The sequence below is a fragment of the Hyalella azteca genome, unplaced genomic scaffold (assembly GCF_000764305.2).
Source record: "Hyalella azteca isolate HAZT.00-mixed unplaced genomic scaffold, Hazt_2.0.2 contig4375, whole genome shotgun sequence".
NCBI classification, from domain to species: domain Eukaryota; kingdom Metazoa; phylum Arthropoda; class Malacostraca; order Amphipoda; family Hyalellidae; genus Hyalella; species Hyalella azteca.
In genome coordinates, this window is record NW_025934594.1 from 21909 (window position 1) to 48911 (window position 27003).

Consider the following 27003-nt stretch of genomic DNA (forward strand, 5'->3'; position numbering starts at 1 on the left):
AAGATTATTATTCAGAATCAAGATCAGTTTCTACTACCATCAGACAGTTGTCTTTACATCGAAGGGTTTTTAACGAAAGAGGATGGTAGTAATTATAATTTCAAAGATGATAAAATATCAATTATCAATAATGGTCTGATGTATTTATTCGATCGAGTATCTTCTAGAATCGGAAATGAGGAAATTGAGGGGTATAGCTATCCTGGAATTGCTACAACTCTAAAAGGATTGACAACTTATCAACGTAACTCCAAAGAGAATATGATGTTCTTCTGAAGTATTGACACTAAGAAAAATGAAAAATCGAATGATGGATTTAATGAACGCAGTGATTATTTAGGAGCCGCTGACGGTCAATTTAATGCTACAATTCCCCTAGAACATATTTTCGGATTCTGTGAAAATTATGACAAAGTGATTTATGGAGTCGAGCATGACTTAACTCTGTGAAGAGGTGATGATGCAAATGCTCTATTCACGACTAACGATAAAGATCCAAATCAGCAATATAAAGTTGGTGATAGGAAAATAACTATCAAAAGACTAATTTGGAAAATGACGGCTTATAAACTCTCTGTTGAGTATAAGATTAAATTATATCGACAAATAAAAGATAAAATTCGAATATAAATTGCATACATGAATTGACAATTGGAACAAACAATAATTAGTCCTAATCAAAAACTCTTGGATTGGACTCTAACATCATGTTCGGGAACTCAAAGACCTCGTTATGTAATTTTAGCATTTCAAACTGGTAGAGATAATTCACAACTTTCTAACAATGCACTGTTTGATCACAGTGATATGAAGAATGCATATATCCAGCTAAATAGCGATAGGTATCCTGAGCAAAACTTACAAATTGATTTTGGTAGTAACAATTATGCAGTAGTTTATAAAATGATGATAGATTATGCATTACAGAAAAAATTGTGCGGTTGCATACAGAGATTTTAGGTTTTTACATCCGAATTTCGTATTTGATATCAGTCGGCATAATGAACGTCATAAGGACAGTCTTATTGATATGAAGATTAAAGCTGAATTCAATACTAACATTCCTGATAATACAGATGCTTATGCTCTGATTCTTCCAGAAGGAATAATTCAATTGCAATCTGATGGTGAAAAAATGAATATAAATTACTAAAATTTAAAAATTCATTCAGATTTATATCTTATTAAAATGATGTATTGCGTAAAATGTCAAAAAAGACTGATACTGAGCATGCTCAATATGTTACGACGAAAAATAATAAATATTAAAAAGCGGACGTTGCTTCATTTGTAAGAAAACTACAACTTCTTTTGTATCAACAAAAGCAAAAGAAGGAGGTTTCATCTTTTCACTTCCTGCTATCCTAGGAGCTCTAGGCGCTGCTGGGTCCCTGGCAGGAGGAGCTTCTGCCATAGCTAGCTCGGCAAAAAGAAGAAAGCTGATGATAAACTTATAGCAGAAACGAGACGACATAATGAAGCAATGGAAGCTAAAAAGGGATCTGGTTTAAGATTGATAACCGCGAAAAAAAATCTTCACCGAAAAAAAATCTTGTGGAGGAGGTCTCTACTTGAATCCACCAAGAAAATAATATCCATTAAACCATTAACACAACATGATTTGAAACATTATTTGAGAGTGTTGAAAGTTCCTAGAGTCGGAGATATTTTCATGAGGGATACACTACCTAGGTCACCTTTTAAAACGGAGCGAGGAATTTTGAATCTTGATGTGAAAGAGGGAACTGGAACGCATTGGACTTGTTGGTATAAGGAAAATGGTACTTGTTATTACTTTGATAGTTATGGTTTGACATGTCCTAACGAGTTTAAAACGTATATGATTTAATGCAACATTTTTTGGTCCGCCTATAAAATGCAAAAAATGGGTAATGTATTTTGCGGACGTTTATGTTTGGAAATGTTGAAAAGACTGGAGTATGAGAGATTTGATTCCATCCTATTAGATCTTTATAAGAATGGGTATTAAAATTTCATTAATTTAATATTCTTTATAAAATGGCAAGTATTAATATCATGCAAATAATTTGAATCTTTCATCAACTTGCAAAGATGGTGAGGAAGAACCAATTGAAGTATTTCCCTTAGAGTCTTTGAAAACTTCAATCGAAACTCTTCGAAATGAACATTCCAAGTTCAATTCAATTATTACAACCCTGAGAGAAGACTTAAAAGTTGAGTTTTCTAACATTGATTTAGGTTTGAAATTTTTAGAGTCCAGCTTTGCAGATATTTTTAAAATTTTAGAGTCTAAGATCGATTCTTCTGAAGAAAAACTGATTAAACAATTTGATGAGAAAGTTGACAGTTTGCAGTCAGCTTTTATGGTAATGTCATTAATTTGGGATTGTATGTTGAAGAGAAGCTAATCAAACAAACTGATGAGAAAATCATCAATTTGCAGTTAGCGCTCGATGACAAAGTAAAAATTATAGAAACTGGTATTGAGGATAAACTAATGAAACAATTTGAGGAGAAAATAAATAGTTTGCAGGTAGCGCTTGACGATAAAGTCAAGAATTCGGAATTGTATATTGAAGAAAATTTGAAATTGATTATTAAAGTTGATGAAGAGATCTATATAGTACATTTGGCGTTTGAAGATTTAGTAAATGAAAAGCTTAAAACTGCAGAATTGCGGATTCAAAACCTTGAGTTACAAATTGATGGAAAAATATCTTTTACTGAAGTTGATTAGAAATTCAAAAGCTTGGAGTTAAATTTAGCTTCAATTAATGATGTAAAATTGAACAGCATAACAGAACAAGTCATGGAGTTACGAGCTGGGTCAGTTTTGCATACAAAAATGGAAGATATTATTAATGATATGAAGGATATTAAAAACATATTTCATGAGTTTTTTAGAGATATTATATCAAATCAGAATGAAATTAATCAGCTTAAATTGATGCTACAAAATGAAACTGACAGAAACATTGAGCTGAACAAAATATTAACTGATCGTATAAATAATCTTATAGCCTCCCGAGTTCGGGAAAGTCTGTAGGCGTTATAAGTTTTACTATATTAAAATGACTGATGTTAATATATTTGGAGTAGGAATTAATAGCACACCCATATCACATCTAAGAGGTCCTCCAGGTATTGGCTTTCAATATCTTGACGCTGATAAAAATTTTGATCTGAATAATCGGAGACTTGCAAATATCTCTTATCCAATTGAGGATAAGGATGCTGCATGCAAGAGTTATGTAGATGACGAGGTCGTTAAAGTCGCAGATGTTCATGTAAAGGATTCAGATATGATCAATACAAAATTAGATGTAGTCAGGCAGGGTGTTATGGTGCATATAAACTATCTCGAGAAAGAATTGCCTGCAGTAAAATCAATCGTGGAAACTGATGATGGAAAAGTCACTATCGAACTAATAGAAGTGAATTCGAAGTTGGAAACCCTCGATGATGAAGTAAAAACAATTCGAGAAAAATTGAAAAAAAACAGATGGAAAATTTGGTGTCTCTAAATGACAAGTTATCAATACTGGAGGAGATTCAGGTTGAAAGTAAAACGTTTGTTGATGATGCTGAAAGAAATATTGCATCAAATAAGAACGAACTTGCAGAATTGAGAAAAGTTCAAGATCAATTGTTTGAACGACTCAGAAAAATTGAGTGTCAATGAGGAATGGACCTTCAAACTGATTTCCAGCTAAATGAGAAACATACTAAGTTTTTACTTTATAAATTCATCAAATGCATTTGTAATCTTGGTTAATTAAAATGGAAGCTAATGCGCAATATGAGATAATTGATAGACAAAAGATTAAAAATTCACTCTACTTAATGTATTTACGGTTTGGCTTAGAAAAGTCTTTACATCTAATCAAGTGTGATGAAACCTTTAAAAATATATGAAAACATAGAGTGATTTATGATGGAAATAAATTATACTTAGTAGATGGTAGTTCATTTACACGCTATTGTCATTCCAGACAGCCTGTAAGAAGAAAAGACGATAGGTGGAAAGACGATAGTAAAAATAAACAGAAGAACCATTTTGTATTTCCTTCTCCAAGTTTGAGGTGTCTCATAATTGGAAGATCGAACTGTGGAAAAACGTCATTGCTATTGAAGCGGAAATCATTGATTTATTTTCTAACGGCAATGGTAATATTGATTAATATCTCGAAAACCTACCTAAAAAACGTCAACAAAAATGTGCTATCGAATATTTTGAGAATACTGCTACTGTGCCTGATCCCAGTGATATAGATTCAGGGATGAAGAATTTATTGATTTTTGATGATATTGCAACGGAAAAGAATCAAAATCCTGCTGATATTTTTTACACCCGTGGAAGACATAATAACTGTAGTTCAATTTACTTATCCCAAAACTACCAAATACTACCAAGACAAACCATTAGAACAAATTCTAATTTATTAATTCTATTCGAGTTACCATTCAACGATATGAAAAATATTTATCGTGATTACATTGCTTGTGATATGCCCTTTGCGGAGTGTCAAGAACAGTGTAATGAAACGTATAAAGTACCTTATAGTTTTGTGTTGATTAATAAAGATGAGCACCCCGGTTCTGGGAAGCATTTCAAAAATTTTAATCAATTATATATTCCACAGAAGTATTTTTCAGGTAACCGTTCTAGGTTAAGTCCAGAGTTCTCAGTTAAAGAGTGCTCAATCGGGGTAAATGGTCGTTAACTCATGATTCGGGGGTAATTGGGTAATTTTGTTGGGTAAGATTCGGGGAATTTTTGTGTTCGTAATAATATTGAAGGAGGTTTTAATCGGGGGGTAATTGGTTAATTTTGTTCGGTAAGATTCGAGGTAAGATTGTGGTAACCTATGATTTAAGCTGTTTATGCAAAGTGTGACGGTATACCCCTTATCTATACTACTTGAGCATATTATTCCAATTAGCTGCATTATTAGATATAGGCATATTATTTGCAACCCTATAAATTCACTTACCTCCGATTCTCCGCTGGAAGAACCATAGCCGACCGTAACAGGATTCTTAAGCAAATCCTGTTCCAAATCCTTAGTCCACTTGACCACGCATCGCGCATGCATTGTAAATGAAAATAAGCTGTTTGACCTAACTTTCTACAACATGACTGAAAAGGCACTCATGTGCCTACATTTTCTAGATATCAATTATTTCTGTTATTCTATTGAGAAGGAACAATATTAAACTTGTGGAAAGTTTAGAATCTCTATCATCTGCCATCACAACTTGCAGGTCGCGTGCTATCGCCGGGTTGCATTACTGGTAGCATGAAAAACGATCGGCGTTGTACAAGGTGTTGGTTTTTAAGCATTCCTCGCACATTCGAATTTGAATATTAAATTCGAATTCGAATAATAGGTAGAATTGTTATGCAATTTATTTTGCTAAAAGCAAGTCTATGATATAATAAGCTCAAGGTTAATCTTTTGGCACACTTTTTACATATACTATTAGAAATAATGAATAAATTTGAATTACCTGTCGATGATCTTTCACCTGGCTCACCAGTAATCGCTCACCAGACTGTAATCGAACTGCGGTATGTTTCATAACCAATATGACTTCAAAACCGCCTCTGTATTCGAGGCAATAAAACACCAACGATGAAAATTATAAAGCATGTGAATGTCGTACGTGTAAGTTTAATCACTATTGCATGATATCTTCAACTAGTTATATAATCACTATTATAAAGTTGATATTGCGACGAAAAACAATGTCGAAATACAGTATAATTTTACCCTGAAAATGCAGTATACCTATATTGATAAATTCAAGATTCGGGGCTAATTTTTCACACAATACAAAAACCTATGCAAATTATTCATAAACTTGCCAACGTTACGTATGACACTAAGTTTACGTAAACAACAGATTCCCTCTCATCTTTCGCTCTAGGAGCCAGCCGCTGAATGCGCGGGAAAACTGACACCAATGATGAAAGTGAAAACTATAGAGCTTAATTGTGGATGTGTTTTTACGTGAGTTATATCACAAAAGCATAATAATTCAAATTTGTGGCTGAGCGAAAACTAGAGACAACTGTTGAGAAAACGGCGAACAACGTTTCGGAATGATTCGTTAAGATACATTGAGCGTTTTAGCCAGTTGAGATGTCTGCAACTAACACACCGATTTGTTTCAGTGTATTTACAATTGCATTCACACTTCTACATACCAATGTATTTACCCTCCTCATTACTAATGCATTTATCCTCTTACTTACTAATATATTTGTCCTCTTACTTACTATTGTATTTAACCTCCTACTTATAAATGTACCTGCACTCCTAATTACTATGGTATTCTCCCTCCCACTTACTATTGTAGGTGCCCGCCTAGTAACTATTGCGTTTACCCTACTACTTTCTATTGTATTTTTCTTCCTACTTAATATTGCATTCATCCTCCTACTTACTGATGTATTTGCCTCCCTAATTACCATTGTATTCACCATCCTACTTACCATTGTATTTGCCCTCCCACACAAAATTGTATTTATCCTCCTACTTTTCATTGTATTTACCCTCCTTACTATTGTAATTACCCCTTTACTTACCAATGAATTTATCCTCCCACTTACTATTTTATTTACTGTCCTACTTACTAATGTATTTACCCCTCCTAATTACTATTGTACTTATCATACTTCTTACCATTGTATTTTCCCTCCTACTTTAATATTGTATCTACCTTCCTACTTACTAATGTAATCGCTCTCCTAATTACTATTAGGTGGGCAACCTCTATTACCTCTACTAACCATTGTATTTATCCTACTACCTACAATTTTATTTACCCTCCTACTTTCTATTGTATTTACATTCCACTCACTATTGTACTTACCTTCCTTTTTACCATAGTCTTTACCCTCTTACTCCCGACTGTATTTGCCCTCCTACTCACTATTATGTTTACCCTTCTTGTTGACATTGTATTTTCCCTCCTGCTAATTATTGTATTTACGCTCCTAGCTACTAATGTATTCGCTCTCTTACTTACTATTGTATTTATCTCCCTACATACCAATGTATTTTCGCTCCTAATTACTTTTGTAAATAACCTCCTATTTACTATCACTTTGACCCTATTACTTATTATTGTATTTACCTCCCTACTTACTAATGTACCCGCCCTATTACTGAATATTTTATTTACCCTCCTACTTACAATATATTTGCGCTCCTAATTACTATTACTACTATTATTATTTACTATATATATATACTAATACTTACTATAGTATTTAGCCTCCTTCTTACAATTGTATTCACCTTCCTATTTACCAATGTATTTTCCCTCCTACTTTCTAATAGATTCACCATCCTACTTACAATTGTAGTTACCCCATTATAAAACATTGTATATATTCTCCTGCTTACTATTTTATTTACCCTCCTACTTACAATATATTTGGGCTCCTAATTACTATTACTACTATTATTATTTACTATATCTATACTATTACTTACTATTGTATTTAGCCTCCTTCTTACAATTGTATTCAACTCCCCATTTACCAATGTATTTTCCCTCCTACTTACTATTGTACTTACCCCATTATATAACATTTTATATACTCTCCTACTTATTATTTTATTTACCCTCCTACTTACAATTGTATTTACATTATACCTACTATTATACTTACCCTCCTACTTACTATTGTATTTAACCTCCTGTTTATTAAAGTTGCTCTCCTAATGCATTTGCTCTCCTGATTACTATCGTATTTACCATCTACTTACCATTTTATTTGCCCTCCTACATACTATTGTCTTTACCCTCCTATTTACTAATATATTCGTCTCTTACTTACTATTGTATTTGCGATCCTACTTACTAATGTACCTGGCTTCCTAATTACTATTGTGTTTACATTCCTACTTACTATTGTATATACCTTATATACCTTTATTGTGCTTAAAAATCTTCTTACCATTGTATTTTCCCACCTACTTCCTATTGTACTTTCTCTTCTACACACCTTTGTATATAACCTCCTATTTTCTAATATATTCGCTTTCTTTCTTACTATTATATTTACCCTCCTACTTACTATTGTATTTACCCTCCTACTAATTAATGTATTCGTCCTCTTACTTAATAGTTTATTTACCCTCCTACTTACAATTGTAATCACCCTTCTTCTTGCTATTTTAATTAACCTCCTACTTACTGTTTTACTTACCTTTTACTCAGCATTGTATATACTTAATATTATACGTACCTCTACTAAACACTGTATTTATCCTCCTACTTACTATTGTTTATACATTCTACTTACTATTGTACACTCCCTCCCACTTAACATTGTATTTATCCTCCTACTTTGCATTGTATTTACCCTCCTACTTGCTATTGTACTTACGGTTCTACGTACCGTTGTATTTACCGTCCTAATTACAAATTTATTCACCCTACTACCTACTATTGTATTTACCCTCCTACTACTATTGTATTTGCCCTCCTACTTGCTAGTGTACTCGACCCATTACATTATATTGTATTTACCCTCAGACTTACTAATGTATTTGCTCTCCTAAATACTATAGTATATTCCCTCCTACTTTCTATTTTATTTGCCTTCCTACTCACTATTGTATTTACCCTCCTACTTAATAATGTATATGTCCTCCTAATTAATATTGCCTAAACCCTCCTACTAACAATTGTATTCACCCTCCTACCTACCAATGTTTTTGCCCTCTTACCTGCTGTTGTATTTACCCTTCTACTAACTATTGTATTAACCCTCCTACTTATAATTGTACGTACCTCTTTACTACCATTGATTTTAACATCCTACTTACTTTTTATTCACCCTCCTACTTTCTATACCATTCTACATACTATTGCACTTACCCTCCTACTTACCATTGCATTTACCCTCCTACCCACTATTGCATTTACCTTCCTACCTACTATAGTACTTACCCTTCTACTTATCATTGTATTTACCTACCTACTAACTATTGTACTTACCCTTCTATTTACCAATGTTTTTGATCTCCTACTTACTATTTTATTTCCCCTCCTACTTACTATTGTATTTACTCTTTTACTTGTTATTGTATTTGCCCTCCTACTTACTATTGTATTTTCTTGGCTAATTATTATTGTATTTACCCTCTTAATTCTTATTTATTGGTATATATGCCCCAATTACTTTCAATTGTATATACACTCTACTTACTAATGTATTTACCCTCCAACTTACTATCGTATTTACCCACCTACTTACTAATGTAATCGCCCTCTTACAGATGTATTTACCCTCCTACTTACTGTTGTACTTATCATTTTAGTTATAATTGTATTTACCTTCCTACTAACTATTGTACCTACTCTTCTACCTAACAATGTATTTAACCCCTTACTTACTATTGTATATACCCTCCTACATACTATTGTATTTACTCTCCTTTTTACAAAATTATTCGTCCTCATACTTGTTATTATTTACTTCCTCCTACCTACTATTTTATTAACCTTCATACTTATTATTGTATTTGCCCTTCTACTTACTGTTGCATTTACCCTCCTACTTACTAATGTATTTGCTCCTTTAATCACTATTGTATTTGCAATCCTACTTACTGCTGTATTTCACCTCCAACTTTCAATTGTATTCACCCTCCTATTACCATAGTAATTTCCTCCTAACTTACCATTGACTTTACCCTTCCTCTTACTATTTTATTTACCCTGCTACTTACTATTATATTTACCATTCAACTTACTATTGTACTTACCATCCTACTTATCATTTTATTTACCCTCCTACTTATTACAGTACTTAGACTACAACTTTCCATTGTATTTACCCTCCTACTTACTATTGTACTTAGACTTCTACTTTCCATGGTTTTTACCCTCCTACTTACAAATGCATTCACCCTCTTATCTACTATTGTATTTACCCCGTCCTTACTAATATATATGCACTCCTAATTACTATTGTACTATTACTATTGTATCTGTCCTACTACTTACCATTGTATTTAACCTCCTACTTAGTAATATATTCGCACAATTACCTATTATTGCATTTACCTTCCTACTTTCTAATGTATTTGCCCTCCGAATTACTATTGCATTTACCTTCCTACTTAATATTGTATAAACTCACCTACTTACTATTGTAGTTACGCTTTTTCTGACCAGGTATTTACCCTCCAACTTACTAATGAATTCGCCCTCTTATTAGCTGTTGTATTAACCCTTCTACTAAATATTGTGTCTACCCTCCTACTTACCATTGTACGTAGATCTTTACTTGCCATTGTATTTACCCTCCTACACACTATTGTATTTACCGTTCTACTTACTATTGTACCTGCCCGCCTACTTATCATTGTCTTACCTTTCTACTTACCATTGTATATAAACTCCTACTTACTAATTTTATTACCCTCTTACTACTATTGTCTTTACGCGGCTACTTACTAATGCATTTGCGCTCCTACTTACTATTGTATATAAACTCGCAATACTATTGTATTTGCCCTCCTACTTACTATTATATTTAACATCCTACTTACTATTGTATACACCCTTCTTCTTTTCATTGTATTTCCCTCCTACTTACTAATGCATTTTTCCTCCCAATTACTATTGTAATTACCCTCCTTCATACTGTGGTAATCACCTTTATACTTACTATTGTACTTACCTTTTACTTACCATTGTATGTACTTACTGTTGTACTTATCTCTTCTAAACACTGTATTTACCCTCCTAACGACATTTTTATTTACCCTTCTACTTACTGTCGTATTTACATTCTACCTACTATTGTACTTACCCTCCTACTTGCAATCGTACTTACTCTTCTATTCAACCTTATATTTACCCTTCTCCTCACTAATGTACTCGCCCTATTGCTTACTATTAAATTTCCCTCCTACCTACTAATGCATTTGCTCTCCTAATTACTATTGCATTTACCCTCCTACTTACTAGTGTATTTGCCTCTCCTACTTACTACTGTAATTAAGCTCTTACTTAATAAAGTATTCGCTTTCTTACTTATTATAGTATTCACCCTAATACTTACTAAATTATTTGCCCTTTAAATTAGTATTGTATTTAATCTCCTTTTAACAATTGTATTCACCCTCTTACTTACAAATGCATTTGACCTTCCACTTACTATTATATATACCCTTCTACTAACTATTTTTTTACCCTCGTACTTACTATTGTATTTACCATTCTGCTTACTATTTTACTTACCCCCCTATATACCACTGTATTTACCCTCTTACTTACTATTGTACATACCCTTCTTCTTACCATTGTATTTAACCTCTTAATTATTAATGTATTTGCCCTTTTACCTGCTATTGTATTTACGCTCCTACTTACTAATGTATTTGCACTCTTAATTACTTTTGTATTTACCCACCTACTTCCCAGTCAATCGCCAATATGGGTAACGATGTCGGAATAGTGTGGGTTACTGTAGATACGATGCATATCCGACCACTCGGAGATTTGGAAGTCGAATTTCCCTAATCAGTCTATACAGATGCACAACGAACTATCGACTTTGGGTTTATCGTTGCAGATCGAAGTATGTCAGTGTAGGCAACTTCTCAGAGCAAACCAAAAAATTAATGCGCGAATTGGTCGGTTGGCTATTCAATCTAATAGAACAATGAATCAGAATTTGATATACACCTTAATTTATGATTAAAGGTGTTCATCATTGTGTAAACACATATTAAGTGATTTTATTTTTTTATCCTTAATGACACAGTTTAAAAAAAATTCGTGGTCCTCCAATCATTCTCATTCACTTTACTTCTACAGTTTTATCAAGTTCCTAAATGTTATGTTGTCGTTTGCTATTGGCCGCTATCCCGTTTCTAAATCACGTTAAAATTATGTTTTCATTAAATAATTCAAGACGATTTATATATCGGATGAAATATCAGTTCTCTATCATAAACTCAAATGACTTCATGTAAACGAGAAAATTATAAATGCAAATCGTTTAGCTCGATATCGTTTTGCTCGAGCTTTAGAACGAAAATTACAATCTTCGTCTTGCGTGTAGCAACATCTCACAGATTTCACCACCTTTTCTGAGGCGCCTGTTGTCGTTAGTTTTCGTTTAATAATAGTGCAGCCTGCTGTGAAAGTGTTTACTACTAAAATAAATACAACGTAAAATTCCATCGTCCGATTAGTTGGAAAAAACTATTTCTATGCCTTAAATAAACATTAGTGAAATGTCAACTTGGTCATGTCGGTTGGCAATCATGTCTGTCGGTTGTTAGCCATTGCTGTGTTGTATCGATCATTGCTGTCAATGAGTCGGTTCTATAGTGACATTCAAATCGAATAGCTGCATGCCAAGTCAGCCAAGTTAATAAAACTTGTTTAACGTTTCAAAAAGCTTTGAAATGTTCTTGTTCGACTTACATTCCATTTTATTTCTGACCAGTTTTGTTTGGTTTTCGTATATTTTTTTCGGAGCATGTTTTGCGCGCAGCAGCTTCACTGGTTTTGTGTGCAGGCCCCAGGCTGTAGCCTGTCGGTGAGTCTAGGGAGTAGGGAGGAATTCTAACCTCTGTCATTACCGTGGATGGATGGCTGGCTACTCCTGCATCACGGTTTAAGGTGGAATGATGTAAATTGATAATTATTTTCATAATTTATTTATGTACTTACTTCTCCGTCCACAACACCCTTTCCACTTGTTGAAAACCAATTTTTCTCAACTAAATGTTCAAGTTTTCTTCAGCAGCTACAACTAGTATAGCATAGTGATGTCAGTGTTGAAAAATAGGTTAAGTTTTGACTGTCACCAAGTCTTTTAATTTAAGAGACTTGCTCACAGTAAAAAAAAACTTTCATTTTTGACCAGCTCTTTTCAAAATTAAAATTGAACCTACCTACTGGACTCTTATCAGGTCAGTGGGTTGGAATGAACTTCAAGTATTAATATAATTTGATTGATTTCTTACTTTTCCATGTCATACTGCCACTTGTGGAAACAGGTATAGACAAGTTTTGCATTCTTGTCAATAACTGCGGATTGAAACTCTGTGTTTAGCCTATTGGTATTGCTCTCAGTCTAGAATTTAGAGGAGTACTATAATAACACTATACAGAAACAAATGTCATATTGCAAATTATTAACAAAGACTATAAATTTTCCTCATAAAATAACTGATATTTTTGATAAACCAAGTAATCAAGCTGAATTGATGTTGAAGCCATCATTTCAATTCCAGACACTCAGGAAGAAATTTTGACCTGTGATTCATTTTCAGAACCTTAAAAAAAATTTTCAAGGCTTTTTTATAATTATATAACTATAGATGACAAGTTTTGACTGTCACCAAGTCTTGTAATTTTAGAAACTTATTCACAGGAGAATCAAACACTTTCATCTCTGAGCAACTCTTTTCAAAATTGAATTGAACCTACTGGACTCAAGTCAGGTCAGTGATGTGGAATGAACTTCTGGTAACTTATTTTGATTGTCTGACTTTTTCAACTTGAAATTTTAGTTTTTATATCATCAATTGAGTTTAAAAATCTATATATGCACTGCAATTGGTAAATGGATGTGAAATATTTGTCTCAATAAAAATAATTCAAGATCATTCAATTTTTAATTTATTTTTGACTTTAATTAATTTTCGTGGAAGCTAGCATGCAACAGAGTTGAAGTGTTGGGAAAGGGATTATCATGTTGATATAACAAGCAGAGATTTTAAGTAATTTTTACTTGTAAATCATCTCAAAAAATTATGCAGCATACATCGACTCTATTGACTGCCAACATATCACCATTCTATACCTAGTGACTTGATATAAATTTGCATGTCATACTGCCACTCATGGGTGCAGGTATGGATAATTTTTGCATTCTTATCAAGAACAGTGGATTGAAGATTTGTGTTTATTGCTATTATTCGCAGTCTAGAATTTAGATTTTAGAGGACTATTATTTGAACACTAACAAATTTTATATTGCAAACTATTGACTGAAATTGATTTTTTTTTCATAAAATAGCTGATATTTCTTGATTAACTGAGTGATCCAGCAGGATTGATGTTGAAATAATCATAACTTCACTTCAAGGCACTAAGAAGAATTTTTGAGCTGCGAATCATTTTCAGAGATATGAGTCTAAATTTCTTATCAGCTACTCTGTTGCTGTCTTGTAGATATTGTACCAAACTTGATAATGTAACTGTTGCATGGATTTTTTCTTCATTACAAGGTAAATTATGGGTTAATATAATCTTATTTTTGTTGATCACTGAGGCACATGATTGTTTGATTACTGAAATGATGGAAATAATTAAGTCAAGGATCAAATGGATATGCCATTTCAATTTGAATTCAGTTACAATTTTGGCAGATACAAACAGTAGGATTTCAGATTCAACAATTATCGATACTGACAATTATATATAGCTTAATATAATGATTCTATAACTTCTTACACGTGGCACCTAATTCCATTATTTTATAAAAAAAGTTTTTTGCAGGTTACCAGAAATCCCAAATTGGTGTGAACAGGAATTGACAGACCTCAAATCCTAATCTGGCCTTTAAACTCTAAATATATCTAATCATATCAAGTTTCTTTAGAAGTTGAGACCAATAACCTTATTTTTCTTCCTGTATAAAGTTACATCATCCCAAGTGATCATCAAATAGCTATAAACCTCATGAAGTGTTTCACCACCTGACTTTTCTCATGATTTCATTTACTGGACTCCATTACAGATCAATCACTCAAGACTAAAATCCAATTTTTGAGGTGTCGTGAAGAACACATTTTTCATTTGGGCAACAGCAATAAAAAGTTACAATGTTCCTAAGGAACATGAATTGCTTCACGGTAGCTAAATGCATGACCTATACTATCATTCCCCCCGCCCCCAAAAAAAAAAGCATCTGATCTGCTACTAGTTATTACAGCTGTTTTTGCGAGTTGAGACGGTTGAGACCTCGAGTTGAGACGGTTGAGACCTCGAGTTGAGACGGTTGAGACCTCAACGCTGATGATGGATTGAGCTGTTCAGCTATTGGTCCTACCTGTCTCGACTTTCACTCCTTCGGGAGCAGCCGGACCAAGGAAATACCTTGACAAGCAGTAAGTTGATTGTGAATTTGATGTTCAATGTAATCTGTGCATCACATGATCAATTAATAAATTGTATTTATCCTTACCATTATATTATTAAAAATATGTCTAACCAATATTCAACGCTCCTTTCAATAATCACCTAGTCGTAGCAGACTTGCTGACATTTGTTAGTAAGGTCTAATTGTCGTTAGGTGAAGCTGCACAGCTCCAATGAGTATATCAGCTATTTCAAAGATGCCGTAAACAGGAGTGACTTTACCATAAATTGGCATGAGCTCGTCTAGCAAAAAGAATGGTTTTGCATCATTCATAATTCACAGCGATCCCAGTAAAGTTTTCAGCTGAAATTCAGTCATGCACCTTGCTTACAATAGCTTTAATAGTGACCTGTAAAGTGATTTGACCATTTAAAAATATTTTCAGGTGAGGGCGCAACGTTGAAGATGACTGATAGGCTTGGCCGGTATACCTGTTAGCCAGGGTTCATCCTACCGCCCCATCTTCCTCATATGTCCAGCAGTCAGTTCCTGGACTCACACGTGGACGACCTCACGATCTTCGTGTCTTCCTCGATTCTTGACGCTGCGGAGGCTGACCTCGCTGGGCTTCTTCGGGGCGCCTCCGACTGGTCTGCCTCCAAGAAACTGGCAGTAGCACCGTGCAAGTCATCCGTAACGTTCATCACCACAGACTCCCACCAATCCCGCTCACCCCCTTCCGCCACTATCTGCAACGGCAGTATCCCTCTAGACTCTAGAGAGTCCAGATAAAACTCCCAAAATTCTAGGCGCACCTCGGATACTCACTACATGTTTTCACCACATGTCAGAGCTACAGCCACTAAAGCGGTGGGCTCTCTACGTATCCTAAAAGCCCTGGCTGGGATCAACTGAGGTTTATCCAAGGAGGACCTCATCGCCACCTACCGGACAATCACGCGCCAGATCCTCGACTGTGCTGCCCCACCACCGATTGCATCAGAAGAGGCCTCGCTTCCTCGCCCCCCACCTCACTGCGCTATCCCAGCTCCGCTCGGGATACTGTAGTTCGCTGGAGTACTACACCTTAATTAAGGGTCGGACGCTCCCCCAGCAGCGCCTGCCCGAAAAGCGGGGACCCCCTCCAGTCCGTCCAGCACGGCTTTACCTGACCCTCCTTCCCACGTCCCTCAGCGTCTCCTCATTGTGGGACAGTCCCGAAGAGGCGGCGGCGTTCCTGGCCACCCTTTCTGCCTTCGCCCGTCTCCCTCCTCTTCCGGTACCTTTCCCTCGGCCACCACCAGAGCCTCCACCCCTGCTAGCGTGACACCGGTGCCAGAAACAACAATGGGGCTTGGGAGCTTCATGAGCCACATTCAAACCATATCCCATGGTGCGCATGATTTGGGACTGTGGGAGAAAATGGCGGTATGATGCTCCTGCAGCATCTGTTCCCTATACTGGTTCATCTTTCCTTGGTGTGGAAGCTGTGAATTATATAACTGCTACCGCGTTACAGTCTTCTGTATAGCGGGTGTGATTGCCGCCCACCGGTGAGCTCACTGCACTTGCTACAGCTGGGTCAACCAAAGTGTCACGCAGTCCTTCCGTCCTACAATCTTGAAATTGGGTTCCGACATTCAGCTCACTTCATCAAAAAATAATGTAATGAAGTGGGACTGGTCAGTGCGTCGAAATTGAACCTTGCCAACACAACAATTCATTCTTGATACACATTAAATGCTTTCGGTGAAGACTAGAAAATCCTAAAAAATGATATTGGTTAATATTAAGAAAACTCTTCTCACTCTTTAGTTTAATTGAAAAGTGCCTGGAAAGTTATTCAATATCAAGATTATGATGATTGAGATTAAAATATAATTTAGCCATACGGCCCTAGTTAGATAAGAACCTTATTTTAATTTGTGATACATCATACCTACTCGCTCCTGCTGTGTAAATAAATTTCATATGTGACAAATAAACTGTGATTGATTACTTAGGAGCAAATTTGATATTGAATTGAAGGAAATAAGTTGATCAGATAGAATTTGACACTTGTCACTATTTTTTAGTGGTACATTTTACAAGCATTTCTTTAATGATCGGAATTGTATGACGCAATCGTAACATTTTCATTTCTCAAGTTTGCTTGACGTCTCCCTGATGAGTTAATAAAGTTTGTGTTGATGAAGCTTGTCGATGGGTTTATAAAGTTTGTTGATGAGTTGATGAAGTTTGTTGATGAGTTGATGAAGTTCAATATCAATTTCATTGTGATAAAGTTTGAAACTCGATCCTTCATGTCATACTTTGAGTCCAAAATCAAATCAAAGTGTATTACAAACACGAGCCATATGTTTTCACGGTCAGAGTTATTATCGGTGTTAAATTTTTACGGCTGCAAAAACCTATTTTTCGATAAAACCTATTATTATTTCCTTTTTTTGTCTACTTCATCTCATGTCATAGTTTGCTTCTATGTTTCAACTTTTTCAACGAATAACTGCTTTGAGTAACAACCATGATTAACCTGTTGAATTGTATTCAGAAGACTGATACAGGTTAATAATTTATGGATTCATGACAACGTGTACAGTATGTTTCTTGCACACGCGTGGATTTGATTTCTGCGTCGTATGTAATGTGAATTTTATAAAAGTAAATTGTTTTACATTGATCTGATTTTATTTCAACTTTCGTTCAGTTATAGAAAATTTATTATATTCGTACAGTAGAGTGTAAAAACTGCTAATATTTAGCAATCGATTTATGGAGATTCGGCAACGATTAATATAGATTCGACGTAGATCAATGATAATTCGACATAGATTAATGCAGATTCGGCTTCAGCTACTGTAGATTCAACATCATTCGATGCAGATTATTTGACACAACAATTACACAACACAACAATTATCGGGAGCAGAAACTTTGAAGATTTTCACAGAATCGGCATAGAATGCTCCTCTTTAATCGGTGCTGCGCCTCGCGACATTGCCCCCCTACTTATCGACTCCAAATTGGGTTTTGCCTTCGTCGATCGAGCAGGAATTTGCATCAATATTCTTGATCGAACCACATTAATCTTCGTCGATCGATCAAGACCTGATTGACTGGGTTATTATTGTATTTGTCTTCATACTTACTATTGTACTTACTATTGTACTTACTAGTGCATTCGCCTCTTACTTATCATTGTATTTACCCTGCCACACTAAAGTGCTTACCCTCCTAATTACTATTTTCTTTACCCTTCTACTTATTACTGTATTTACCCTCTCACTTATCATTATATATATCCTCCTACTCAATATTGTAATTACCTCCCTACTTACTATTGCACTTAACTTTCACCTACCATTGTATTTCCCCCCTACTTAATAATGTACTTACCTCTTTGCTAACCATGGTATTAAATCTCTTACTTCCAATTTTATTTACCCACATACTTATTATTATATGTACACTCATACTTACTATTGTATTTACACACAACTTACTATTGTTATTACCCTCCTACTTACTACTGTATTTGCTCTCCCACTTACTATCGTATTTACCTCCTTTTTACCACTGTATTCACCCTCTTACTTACTATTGTTTTTACCCTCCTACTTACTAATGCATTTGCACACCTAATTACTGTTGTATTTAATCTCATTATTACTAAAAACTTCACCCTTTTACTTATTATTGTATATACCCTCCTACATACTAATGTATTTGCCCTCCTAATTACTATTGTATATGCCCTCCTGCCTAATATTGTACTTACCCTTTTACATAAAATTGTATTTAACATTATCCAAGCAAGAAACCAAAACATTTCGCATGCTGCAGATGACGTACAGGCTTGGCTCCCCCAATGAATCCCCACCCACTTGTAATCCCCCAGGCTGCGGGAGGTGCTGCTGTACGTGGTGCCAGCGCTAAGCAGGGACAGCCCCAGCCACCTCACGCGGCGGTGGCCGCAGCTGAAGAAGGCGTTTAGGGATGCCTGCCTCAACGGCGACGAGGTGAAGAGCTGCGTCGCGCGCTGCCGTCCCGACCACGCGGAGATAGTAGCCGAGCTCGCCGCCCTGACGCCGGAGTACGAAAAATGGAACGTCATGATCGGTGGGTGACGTGTTTGGTGTGGGGGCGGATGCGCTGATGCTGCGGCAGCTGTGTTTGTCAGACGCCGACTAACGCTGATTGTCGCGGGTGAAAGCTTAACAAAGTTCTGACCAAATTAAAACAGATGATTTTTTTGCCTTTTTTGACTTTGGTGGTTACGTTGTGGTTGCCCGCAGGTCGCCATGTTGCCGCAGTGGCTGCTATGCTAAATCACGCTAAGCCATCGTGTGTGGTGATTGCCACGGATGCCGCGGCCCTGAGAGGGGCGCCGTGGGGGGCGCTTGTAGCGGCGGCGGAGGGCGTGGAGGTCTGGATGGCGCTCCGCTCCAACGACAAATACGGGCCTTACGACGACCTCCTCCTGCCGCTGCACGACAGCGGGTAAGCACCTGTAGCTGCATGTAAGAACCTGCAGGTGCATGTAAGAACCTGCAGGTGCATGTAATAACCTGCAGGTGCATGTAATAACCTGTAGTTGCATGTAAGAACCTCCAGGTTTATGTAAGAACCTGCAGGTGCATGTAAGAAACTACAGGTGCATGTAAGAACCTGCAGGTGCATGTAAGAACCTGTAGACCTGGGGGGCCGTGGCCCTCACCATCACCTCCCTCGCCCCCCCTGGCAAGAGGTGCGTAGCCCCCCGACCCCCGCGGGGGAAAATAGAGTACCATTCGTTATGCATCTTATAATTATACATCGTTTAATTATACATCGTATCGTCATACAACGAATAGTTATACATTTAAATTGTTTGAATCGGTATTGACATAATATATTTTTTTTAATTTAGTGATCGTTTGTGAGTCTGGGGGACGGCCAAGTTGAGGGATTTGTGCGTCTGAGGGAATGACACTGCAGTTTGTGCGTCTGGGGGAATGACACGGCTGTTTGTGAGTCTGGGAAAATGACACTGCAGTTTTTATGCCCAGGTTCGGGTTGCTGCAGCTACCGGGCAGCAGGCTGGGTGCCGCGGAGCTGCCGCCGCTGCTGCAGGCCCTGAGAGACGACGGCCTGAGAACGAAAGACGAGGGCGACACGCGCGCCGAGGTTGACGGGTGAGTTGACGGCGGCCACTGAACTGTGGGCCAATATTCCCATATCACTATGATTGAATGATATTCTCATATACATATAAACTACAATGCTAATATTGATGTGTAATTGTGAATGATGGCCGATGTAAATGAAACAAAATGGAGGCCGAAAAAAGATGGACCGCCCACTCAGATGGCGTCCAATCATTAGACACAGCGCCATCATCACGACAATCATTATCATATGACATATCAGAATAATGATATATCGTCATTATTGTTAATCCTATATCTTAATCCTCAATTCGTTTCAATTATAAATATAATTTAACAGGTTGGGTGCGGTAATCCACCGCACTACACAGTGCGGTGGATCCACCGGTGGGATGCAACAACTTGCAGGATATTTTTTCGGACAAATTCCGCGATTTACTTTTCTCAATTGCGTTAGTCGGCAGAAATTTATGATGGCTGTACCTACTTCTTAAATTAAATTAAATATTGAAATTTAAACAGTACGAAGAAGAATAAAATTAAATTTTTGCACTGGAACCTACAAATTTACCGGCTATATCGAATTTTGGGTCTTTTTTGTGCGTGGAATCGGCTGTTTTCTGGTCATGTGGCAACTCTGGGGGGTCGTACCGCACTCAACGTCTTTAAGTATTTATTATATGTGTATAATTAATATTTATTATATAATATATTGTTATATTGTACTATATAATAATATTACATTAAATATATTGATTTTTATAATAAAATTGTACATAATTTTAATCCTATATCATAATTATTCCAATATACTGTACTACTTTTTATAATCATGTATCATTATATAAGGTTAAAATATCCATGATCATCATCTATCATTAATATATTAAGGATAGTTTCTGTCATTCGTTGCCATTTGTCGGCCAATGACAGCGCCACGCAAGATGGCGGCAGCTGGCATGCCACATGCCACATGCCACGCAGGTTATTCACTGCCGCACTCCCACAGGTGGGGGGCTGTTGTCCTCCACATCACAGATTGCATGCCCGCGGGGGGACCAGCGGTGCCCAGTGACGCCGAACTGCAGGAGGCGCTGCAGAAATACCTTCGCCGACATGGACAATAATGTGTGTTTTGTGTGGGATTAATGGGGCTGCGTGTGTGTTTTGAGTGGGATTAATGAGGCTGTGTGTGTTTAGTGTGGGATTAACGAGGCTGTGTGTGTGTTTTGCGTGGGATTAATGAGGCTGTGTGTGTGTTTTTTGTGGGATTAATGAGGCTGTGTGTGTGTTTTGTGTGGGATTAATAAGCTGTGTGTGTTTTGTGTGGGATTAATGAGGCCGCGTGTGTGTTTTGTGATGTGTGTGTTTTGTGTGGGATTAATGAGGCCGTGTGTGTTTTGTGTGGGATTAATGAGGCTGTGTGTGTTTTTCGTGGGATTAATGAGGCTGTGTGCGTGTTTTCTGTTGGATTAATGAGGCCGTGTGTTTTTTGTGTGGGATTAAAGAGGCCGTGTGTTTTGCGTGGGATTAATGAGGCGGTGTGTTTTGTGTGGGATTATTGAAACCGTGTGTGTGTTTTGTGTGGGATTAATAAGGCTGTGCGTGTGTTTTGTACGGAATTATTAAGAGTGTGTGTATTCTGTATGACGTACGGATGTCCCTCGCTTCACTGTCATTATATATCGCCGCACTTAACGGCCTAGCCAGTCTATTTGCTGTTCGATATCATCTTATATAATTAGTTTTTACATGGTTTTATTTGTAACGCAATTATTTCATATTTTGTTGAACGAGTTTTAATTTATGAACATAATTCTTGTTCATAATGAAAAAATAATGAAAACCTAATGAAAATTGTTTTCATAATTTATGAAGATAATTCTCGTATTGTTGCAGGGCAGAGCAGAGTCACTCTCATCGCTTGTTCCTCACGTCTTGCTGGCGTCAAACATCAATGATGGTGACGAGGAACAGAGAGAGAAAAAATATAACTCAGTACTCACTGCAGTGAGTGACAGAGAGCGCATTATCTCGTCGACGAAAACCTGAAGTCACGGACGGATAGACAGACGGACGGACAGACGGACGGAGCACTATTGTGCATTTTTTTTCATAAATGAGAAAATGCGCTAAAAATGCGAGATGTTAACTGCTGGTCTCAATCCGTGGCCATGTCTGCACTTCAGAATGTATTTGCCAACTCCAGGGTATGTTATTTTATGAATTAGTTTACGTTTAGCGGAATATCAAGACATCACAGCGATGTGATTTTATGGACGGGAAAGATTTGAATGCTTCTGATTTTTCATTTTATTTCTTAAGGTGTTGAAGGATAACAAAAACTGTTTCAAGGATGTGCCAGGTAGATTTGGTTTTATTAAGTACGAAATTGTTTTTCCTGAGCCTGTAAAACTATCAGAAGTGTTGATGCTGAGATCGGGAAATGGATAGATTGGAGAATTGTCAAGAATTCAACCTGTCAGTGAACATCGCCTGTGGCGATCGGTCAAAATTGTGATTTTTTTTGCGTTTGACTGTCGATTTTTAGGAAGTCAATAAATTTTTCAAACCAGATAAGTTTTCCAATGCCAAATGCTGAAAGTGTGATTAGTTAGAAGCAAAGCGAAACTAAATTCATTGAAAAGCTAGGCTTAACTTAAGCATATCTATAAATGCCTTGGACTGAACACTGAAATAATTATACTTCTTTTGATATTTATAATGTTCAGTGCGAATTCAATGTTCCTCTTGGTAGAAAACGAGTGCATTTATTCGTAATAATTATGATTATTTTATCTTGATTACTGATTCGTATTTGTGCCTTGATGTGTTGTAAGATTCATTTATTAGCGTTACGTTGTTCACCCTGCAGTTATAAGAGCGGAGTGAGCCTCTTGTTGCTCACGTCTTCCGCTAGGGCGTTTCTCGCCACCAAAATTACATGAGGGATTAATTAGACTTTCTGTTTTGTGTGGAATTTAATAGACCGTATTTGCGTTGTATATGGAATTAGTTATTGTAATAAACACGTAATTAAATTTGCCACACGTGTTTCATTTGCCATAGTTGCCATAGTCGCCACGGACTCGGTGCCTGAATCGTGTTAGGGACAAAGAGATGAGATGGTCACGTTCGTAATGGTGCCGTGTCCCGACCACGACGCGTGCCGCTGTTTGTGTTATTAGTAGTCACACGAAAGAAATTATTTTCCTCCATCAAACCAAATTACTAATTAATAATATTCAATAATTTGCGGTATGCCACCTGGAAGGAAAAGCAAAGTGTTTTTACCCATTGTGTTCCTAATGGACTCTACATCGTAATTTGCTTAGAAATGCAACTTTCCTACAATGAAGCGAAAGACTAAGTTTGAGAAAGTTCGTGCTAGTATTTAATAGGATTAAGTTGACAGTCTTCAGAGTTGAAGGATATTTTTGTGCTTGTATTGAAGTTATACACACCAATTTACATATATCTGATGGGTCTAAGTTTCCCGGCAATAAAATCTCAAGGAAGAGGTTTTCACATCCAATGTGTTTAATAAATTTTATAAAAGGATAATAAAATATTTAAAAGATTCGCTGTTCACGCGTTGCAAGATAAATTTTTACTTTCGTCTGTCACGTTATTGAACGAGAATAAAAAATATAAAATTGATCATAGAAAATGAATTCTTTAGGAAAAGTTCTTTCGTCAGACAGGCGACCTGCGATCTAGCCAGTGTCGCTCCAGACAGGCGACCTGCGCCCCAGCCTGCGTCACACCAGACAGATGACCTGCACCCCCAGCCTGCGTCACACCAGACAGGCGACCTGCGCCTCCAGCCTGCGTCGCAAGGACGAACGCATAAAAAGAGGGAGAGCATCTTTATACTTGAAGAACGAACCGATTTTGAAGTTATTCACCAATAGCACCTGCAGATTTACATTCGGAAGATATTTATTGATCAAATCTTTCAATTCCCTACAATTCCCTAGCCATATTCTCAGATGCTTTACCGAAGTAGGGAAAAGAACAATAAATCAGGTTCCTACTGTCACAATCGGGAACAACTTCATTGTATTGCCTTGACATGAATTTCTTAATTTGACTATAAATCAGTTGCGATGGAAACCCATTAAAAGAAAATGACTGATTTATAAAAATTTGACTGATTTATAGTCAAATTAAGAAATTCATGTCAAGGCAATATATAATGATGAAGTTGTTCCCGATTGTGACAGTAGGAACCTGATTTATTGTTCTTTTCCCTACTTCGGTAAAGCATCTGAGAATATGGCTAGGGAATTGAAAAATTTGATCAATAAATATCTCCCGAATGTAAATCTGCAGGTGCTATTGGTGAATAGCTTCAAAATCGGTTCGTTCTTCAAGTATAAAGATGCTCTCCCTCTTTTTATGCGTTCGTCCCTAGTATATAGAGACAGTTGTGCGCAGTGCGCATCAGCGTACGTCGGTATGTCGTCTCGCAATTCTTACACTAGGCTGGCGGAGCATAAGGGCAGAAGCTTTAGAACGGGAACAATACTTGCGCATCCTCCTCATTCAGCTGTGCGCGTCCATGCCGAGCAGTGCAATGTTCCGGTGTCTGATAGTGATTTCAGAGTTCTAGCTTACACGACCGGTGTTACTGACCTACGGATTTTAGAATCCCTGTTCATTTTTAAACAGAAACCTGGTTTAAATGCAGCCTTCAGCTCCTATATCCTTGAAATTGTAAATAGATAGGCCTGTCTCCTTATGTGTATTTGTTTTTATTTTGTCAATTTATGTTTTTATCTTCGATGTGAATTTAGTTTTCTAATTGATTCTTATTTTCTTATAGGTTTTGAACTTTTGAACTGACGATGGAGCTGGACTCCGAAACGTTTTCATTCTTAAGAAATGGTTAATATTCTGGCTGTTTTCTTTGCTTCTAAATTCCTGGTCAACTTGACTATTGTTGACTTGACTTGCCGCCCGGCCTCCTTGCCGATTCTGACCAGAAACTGGCGCACAGAGCTGGGATCGAACCCGCGCCTCACTGCTCCAATCTTGGTACTCTGAACTGTAACCACTGGGCCACCCTGCCGTGGCATTTCTTAACTATGCATTCTATAAATAATTCCTTCCTAAATAAGATACGAGGATTGCTGTTCTGGCTAATTATTTTCAATTCACAGATATCAAGATATATAAACTTTGTATTACCACTGTTATCGTGAACCAAATTTTGACCCATGAGGATCGTAAAACGAGCGACTTTTCTCTCATTTTCGCGATACTAGTTGGTTTGACTATTTATACTTTAATGATTGCTATACCATTCATTTTTTAATCATTCTTTTTCTATTAGATATAAGTAATTAAAGCACAAAAGCTTAGTGAAACTTCACTATAACATAACGTGACCCTCCGTTGTTGTTCTCAGGCGCAGTCTCTACAATGACAATAAATCCTCCCTGGCTCAAGATGAACATCCTGCCTCTCCTCCCCACTTGGCAATCCATTTCAATCTTTCAAAGTTTTTCTCCAGGGCTGCGGTAAACAGACAGCATTCTATCGCTCAATTTCCTTACTGGTAAATTAACTCCTGGCTGGGAGTTACAAAATTAAATGCGTCGCCAAGATCTTAGAATGTCAGGAATGTAATGATGGATCGCTCTATTTTGTATAAATCATTCATAGAAATTAATAGATATTAACTATTTTGCAGATCATTTGGAAACATGTTATTAATTTTGATATTGCAACGGGAGAATAGTTATATTTCTCTGCAAAATTTGTCGTAATTCATGATAAACAATCACATTATTTGGGATTTCAAAGATTTATAATATTGCTCCAGTTATAGATAACAAAAATAAAAACATACGCCACTGACATATTCGAAACTTTCCAAGCAAGCTGTAATGCAATCCAGAGTTTCTCAGAGTGAAAGAATGATGTCTGAAATTTAAAAATGTTTAGGTTCTAAATAAAATAAAATAAAAACTTCTGAACGATAAGATCGTTATTTAACGTTTTTCTAAGGTTAATCACCATGAGTAGACGCATCTATTTTCTTTTCCCAGTTCACGTGTCTCATATGAAGAAAATGACACGATTCATCACTGAACACATAAAAAATATCATTTAATTATTAGTGTCAACATAAAGAAGAACTGGATCCATTTTAATCAGCCCTGAAATTAGCGTCGATGTAACAACTGATGTGTTGGAATAGACGAAAATTAAATTGTGTAAATTTTGTCTTATTATTTTGTGTCTCATTATTATTATTATATTAGTATAATATTATTATTATAATTGTGTCTTATTATTTTAAAGGGTTTCAATTAAATCTACTCCATTGACTTAGTTTGAATATCCTTCCTATTCTTGCTTGTTAACATCCAATTTTGTTATGCATCGCGTTACAAGCTGCTGCTGCAACAGACAATTCTGTATAATTATTTGTTTTTTAATCTAAATTAAAATGATTCGAATTCGAGAAAATAGAAAACCTCTCATGGAAAGAGGACTCAAGTATTTTTGTGACTCCACTCGACGAGCGAAAGTTATCAAGTGGAAATGGAGTTTCTGACTTGCGCCTTGTTCTGCTGATCTATAAATTAAACTAAGTAATATACTTATAAAATTGTTTTATGATGATTAGGCAAGGAGGCTCCGTTTGAAAATAAACTGCGAGCTCGCATCATCTGGATAGGAGCACACCTATGGTTGTTACCAAGGCTTCTTAACTCTCTAGATCAAAAC

General features: G+C 36.4%; 1 protein-coding gene across 1 annotated transcript in view; it reads left to right on the plus strand.

Annotated features, from left to right (window-relative positions):
- LOC125177717 overlaps window positions 1-19619 on the plus strand; it is a 29505-nt gene extending 9886 nt beyond the window's left edge. The window contains exons 2-3 of the mRNA XM_047879996.1: window positions 19014-19234; window positions 19411-19619. Of these exons, the coding sequence (XP_047735952.1) occupies window positions 19014-19234; window positions 19411-19619 (430 nt within the window). The remainder of the gene's footprint in view (window positions 1-19013; window positions 19235-19410) is intronic.
- Window positions 19620-27003: the final 7384 nt, after the last annotated feature.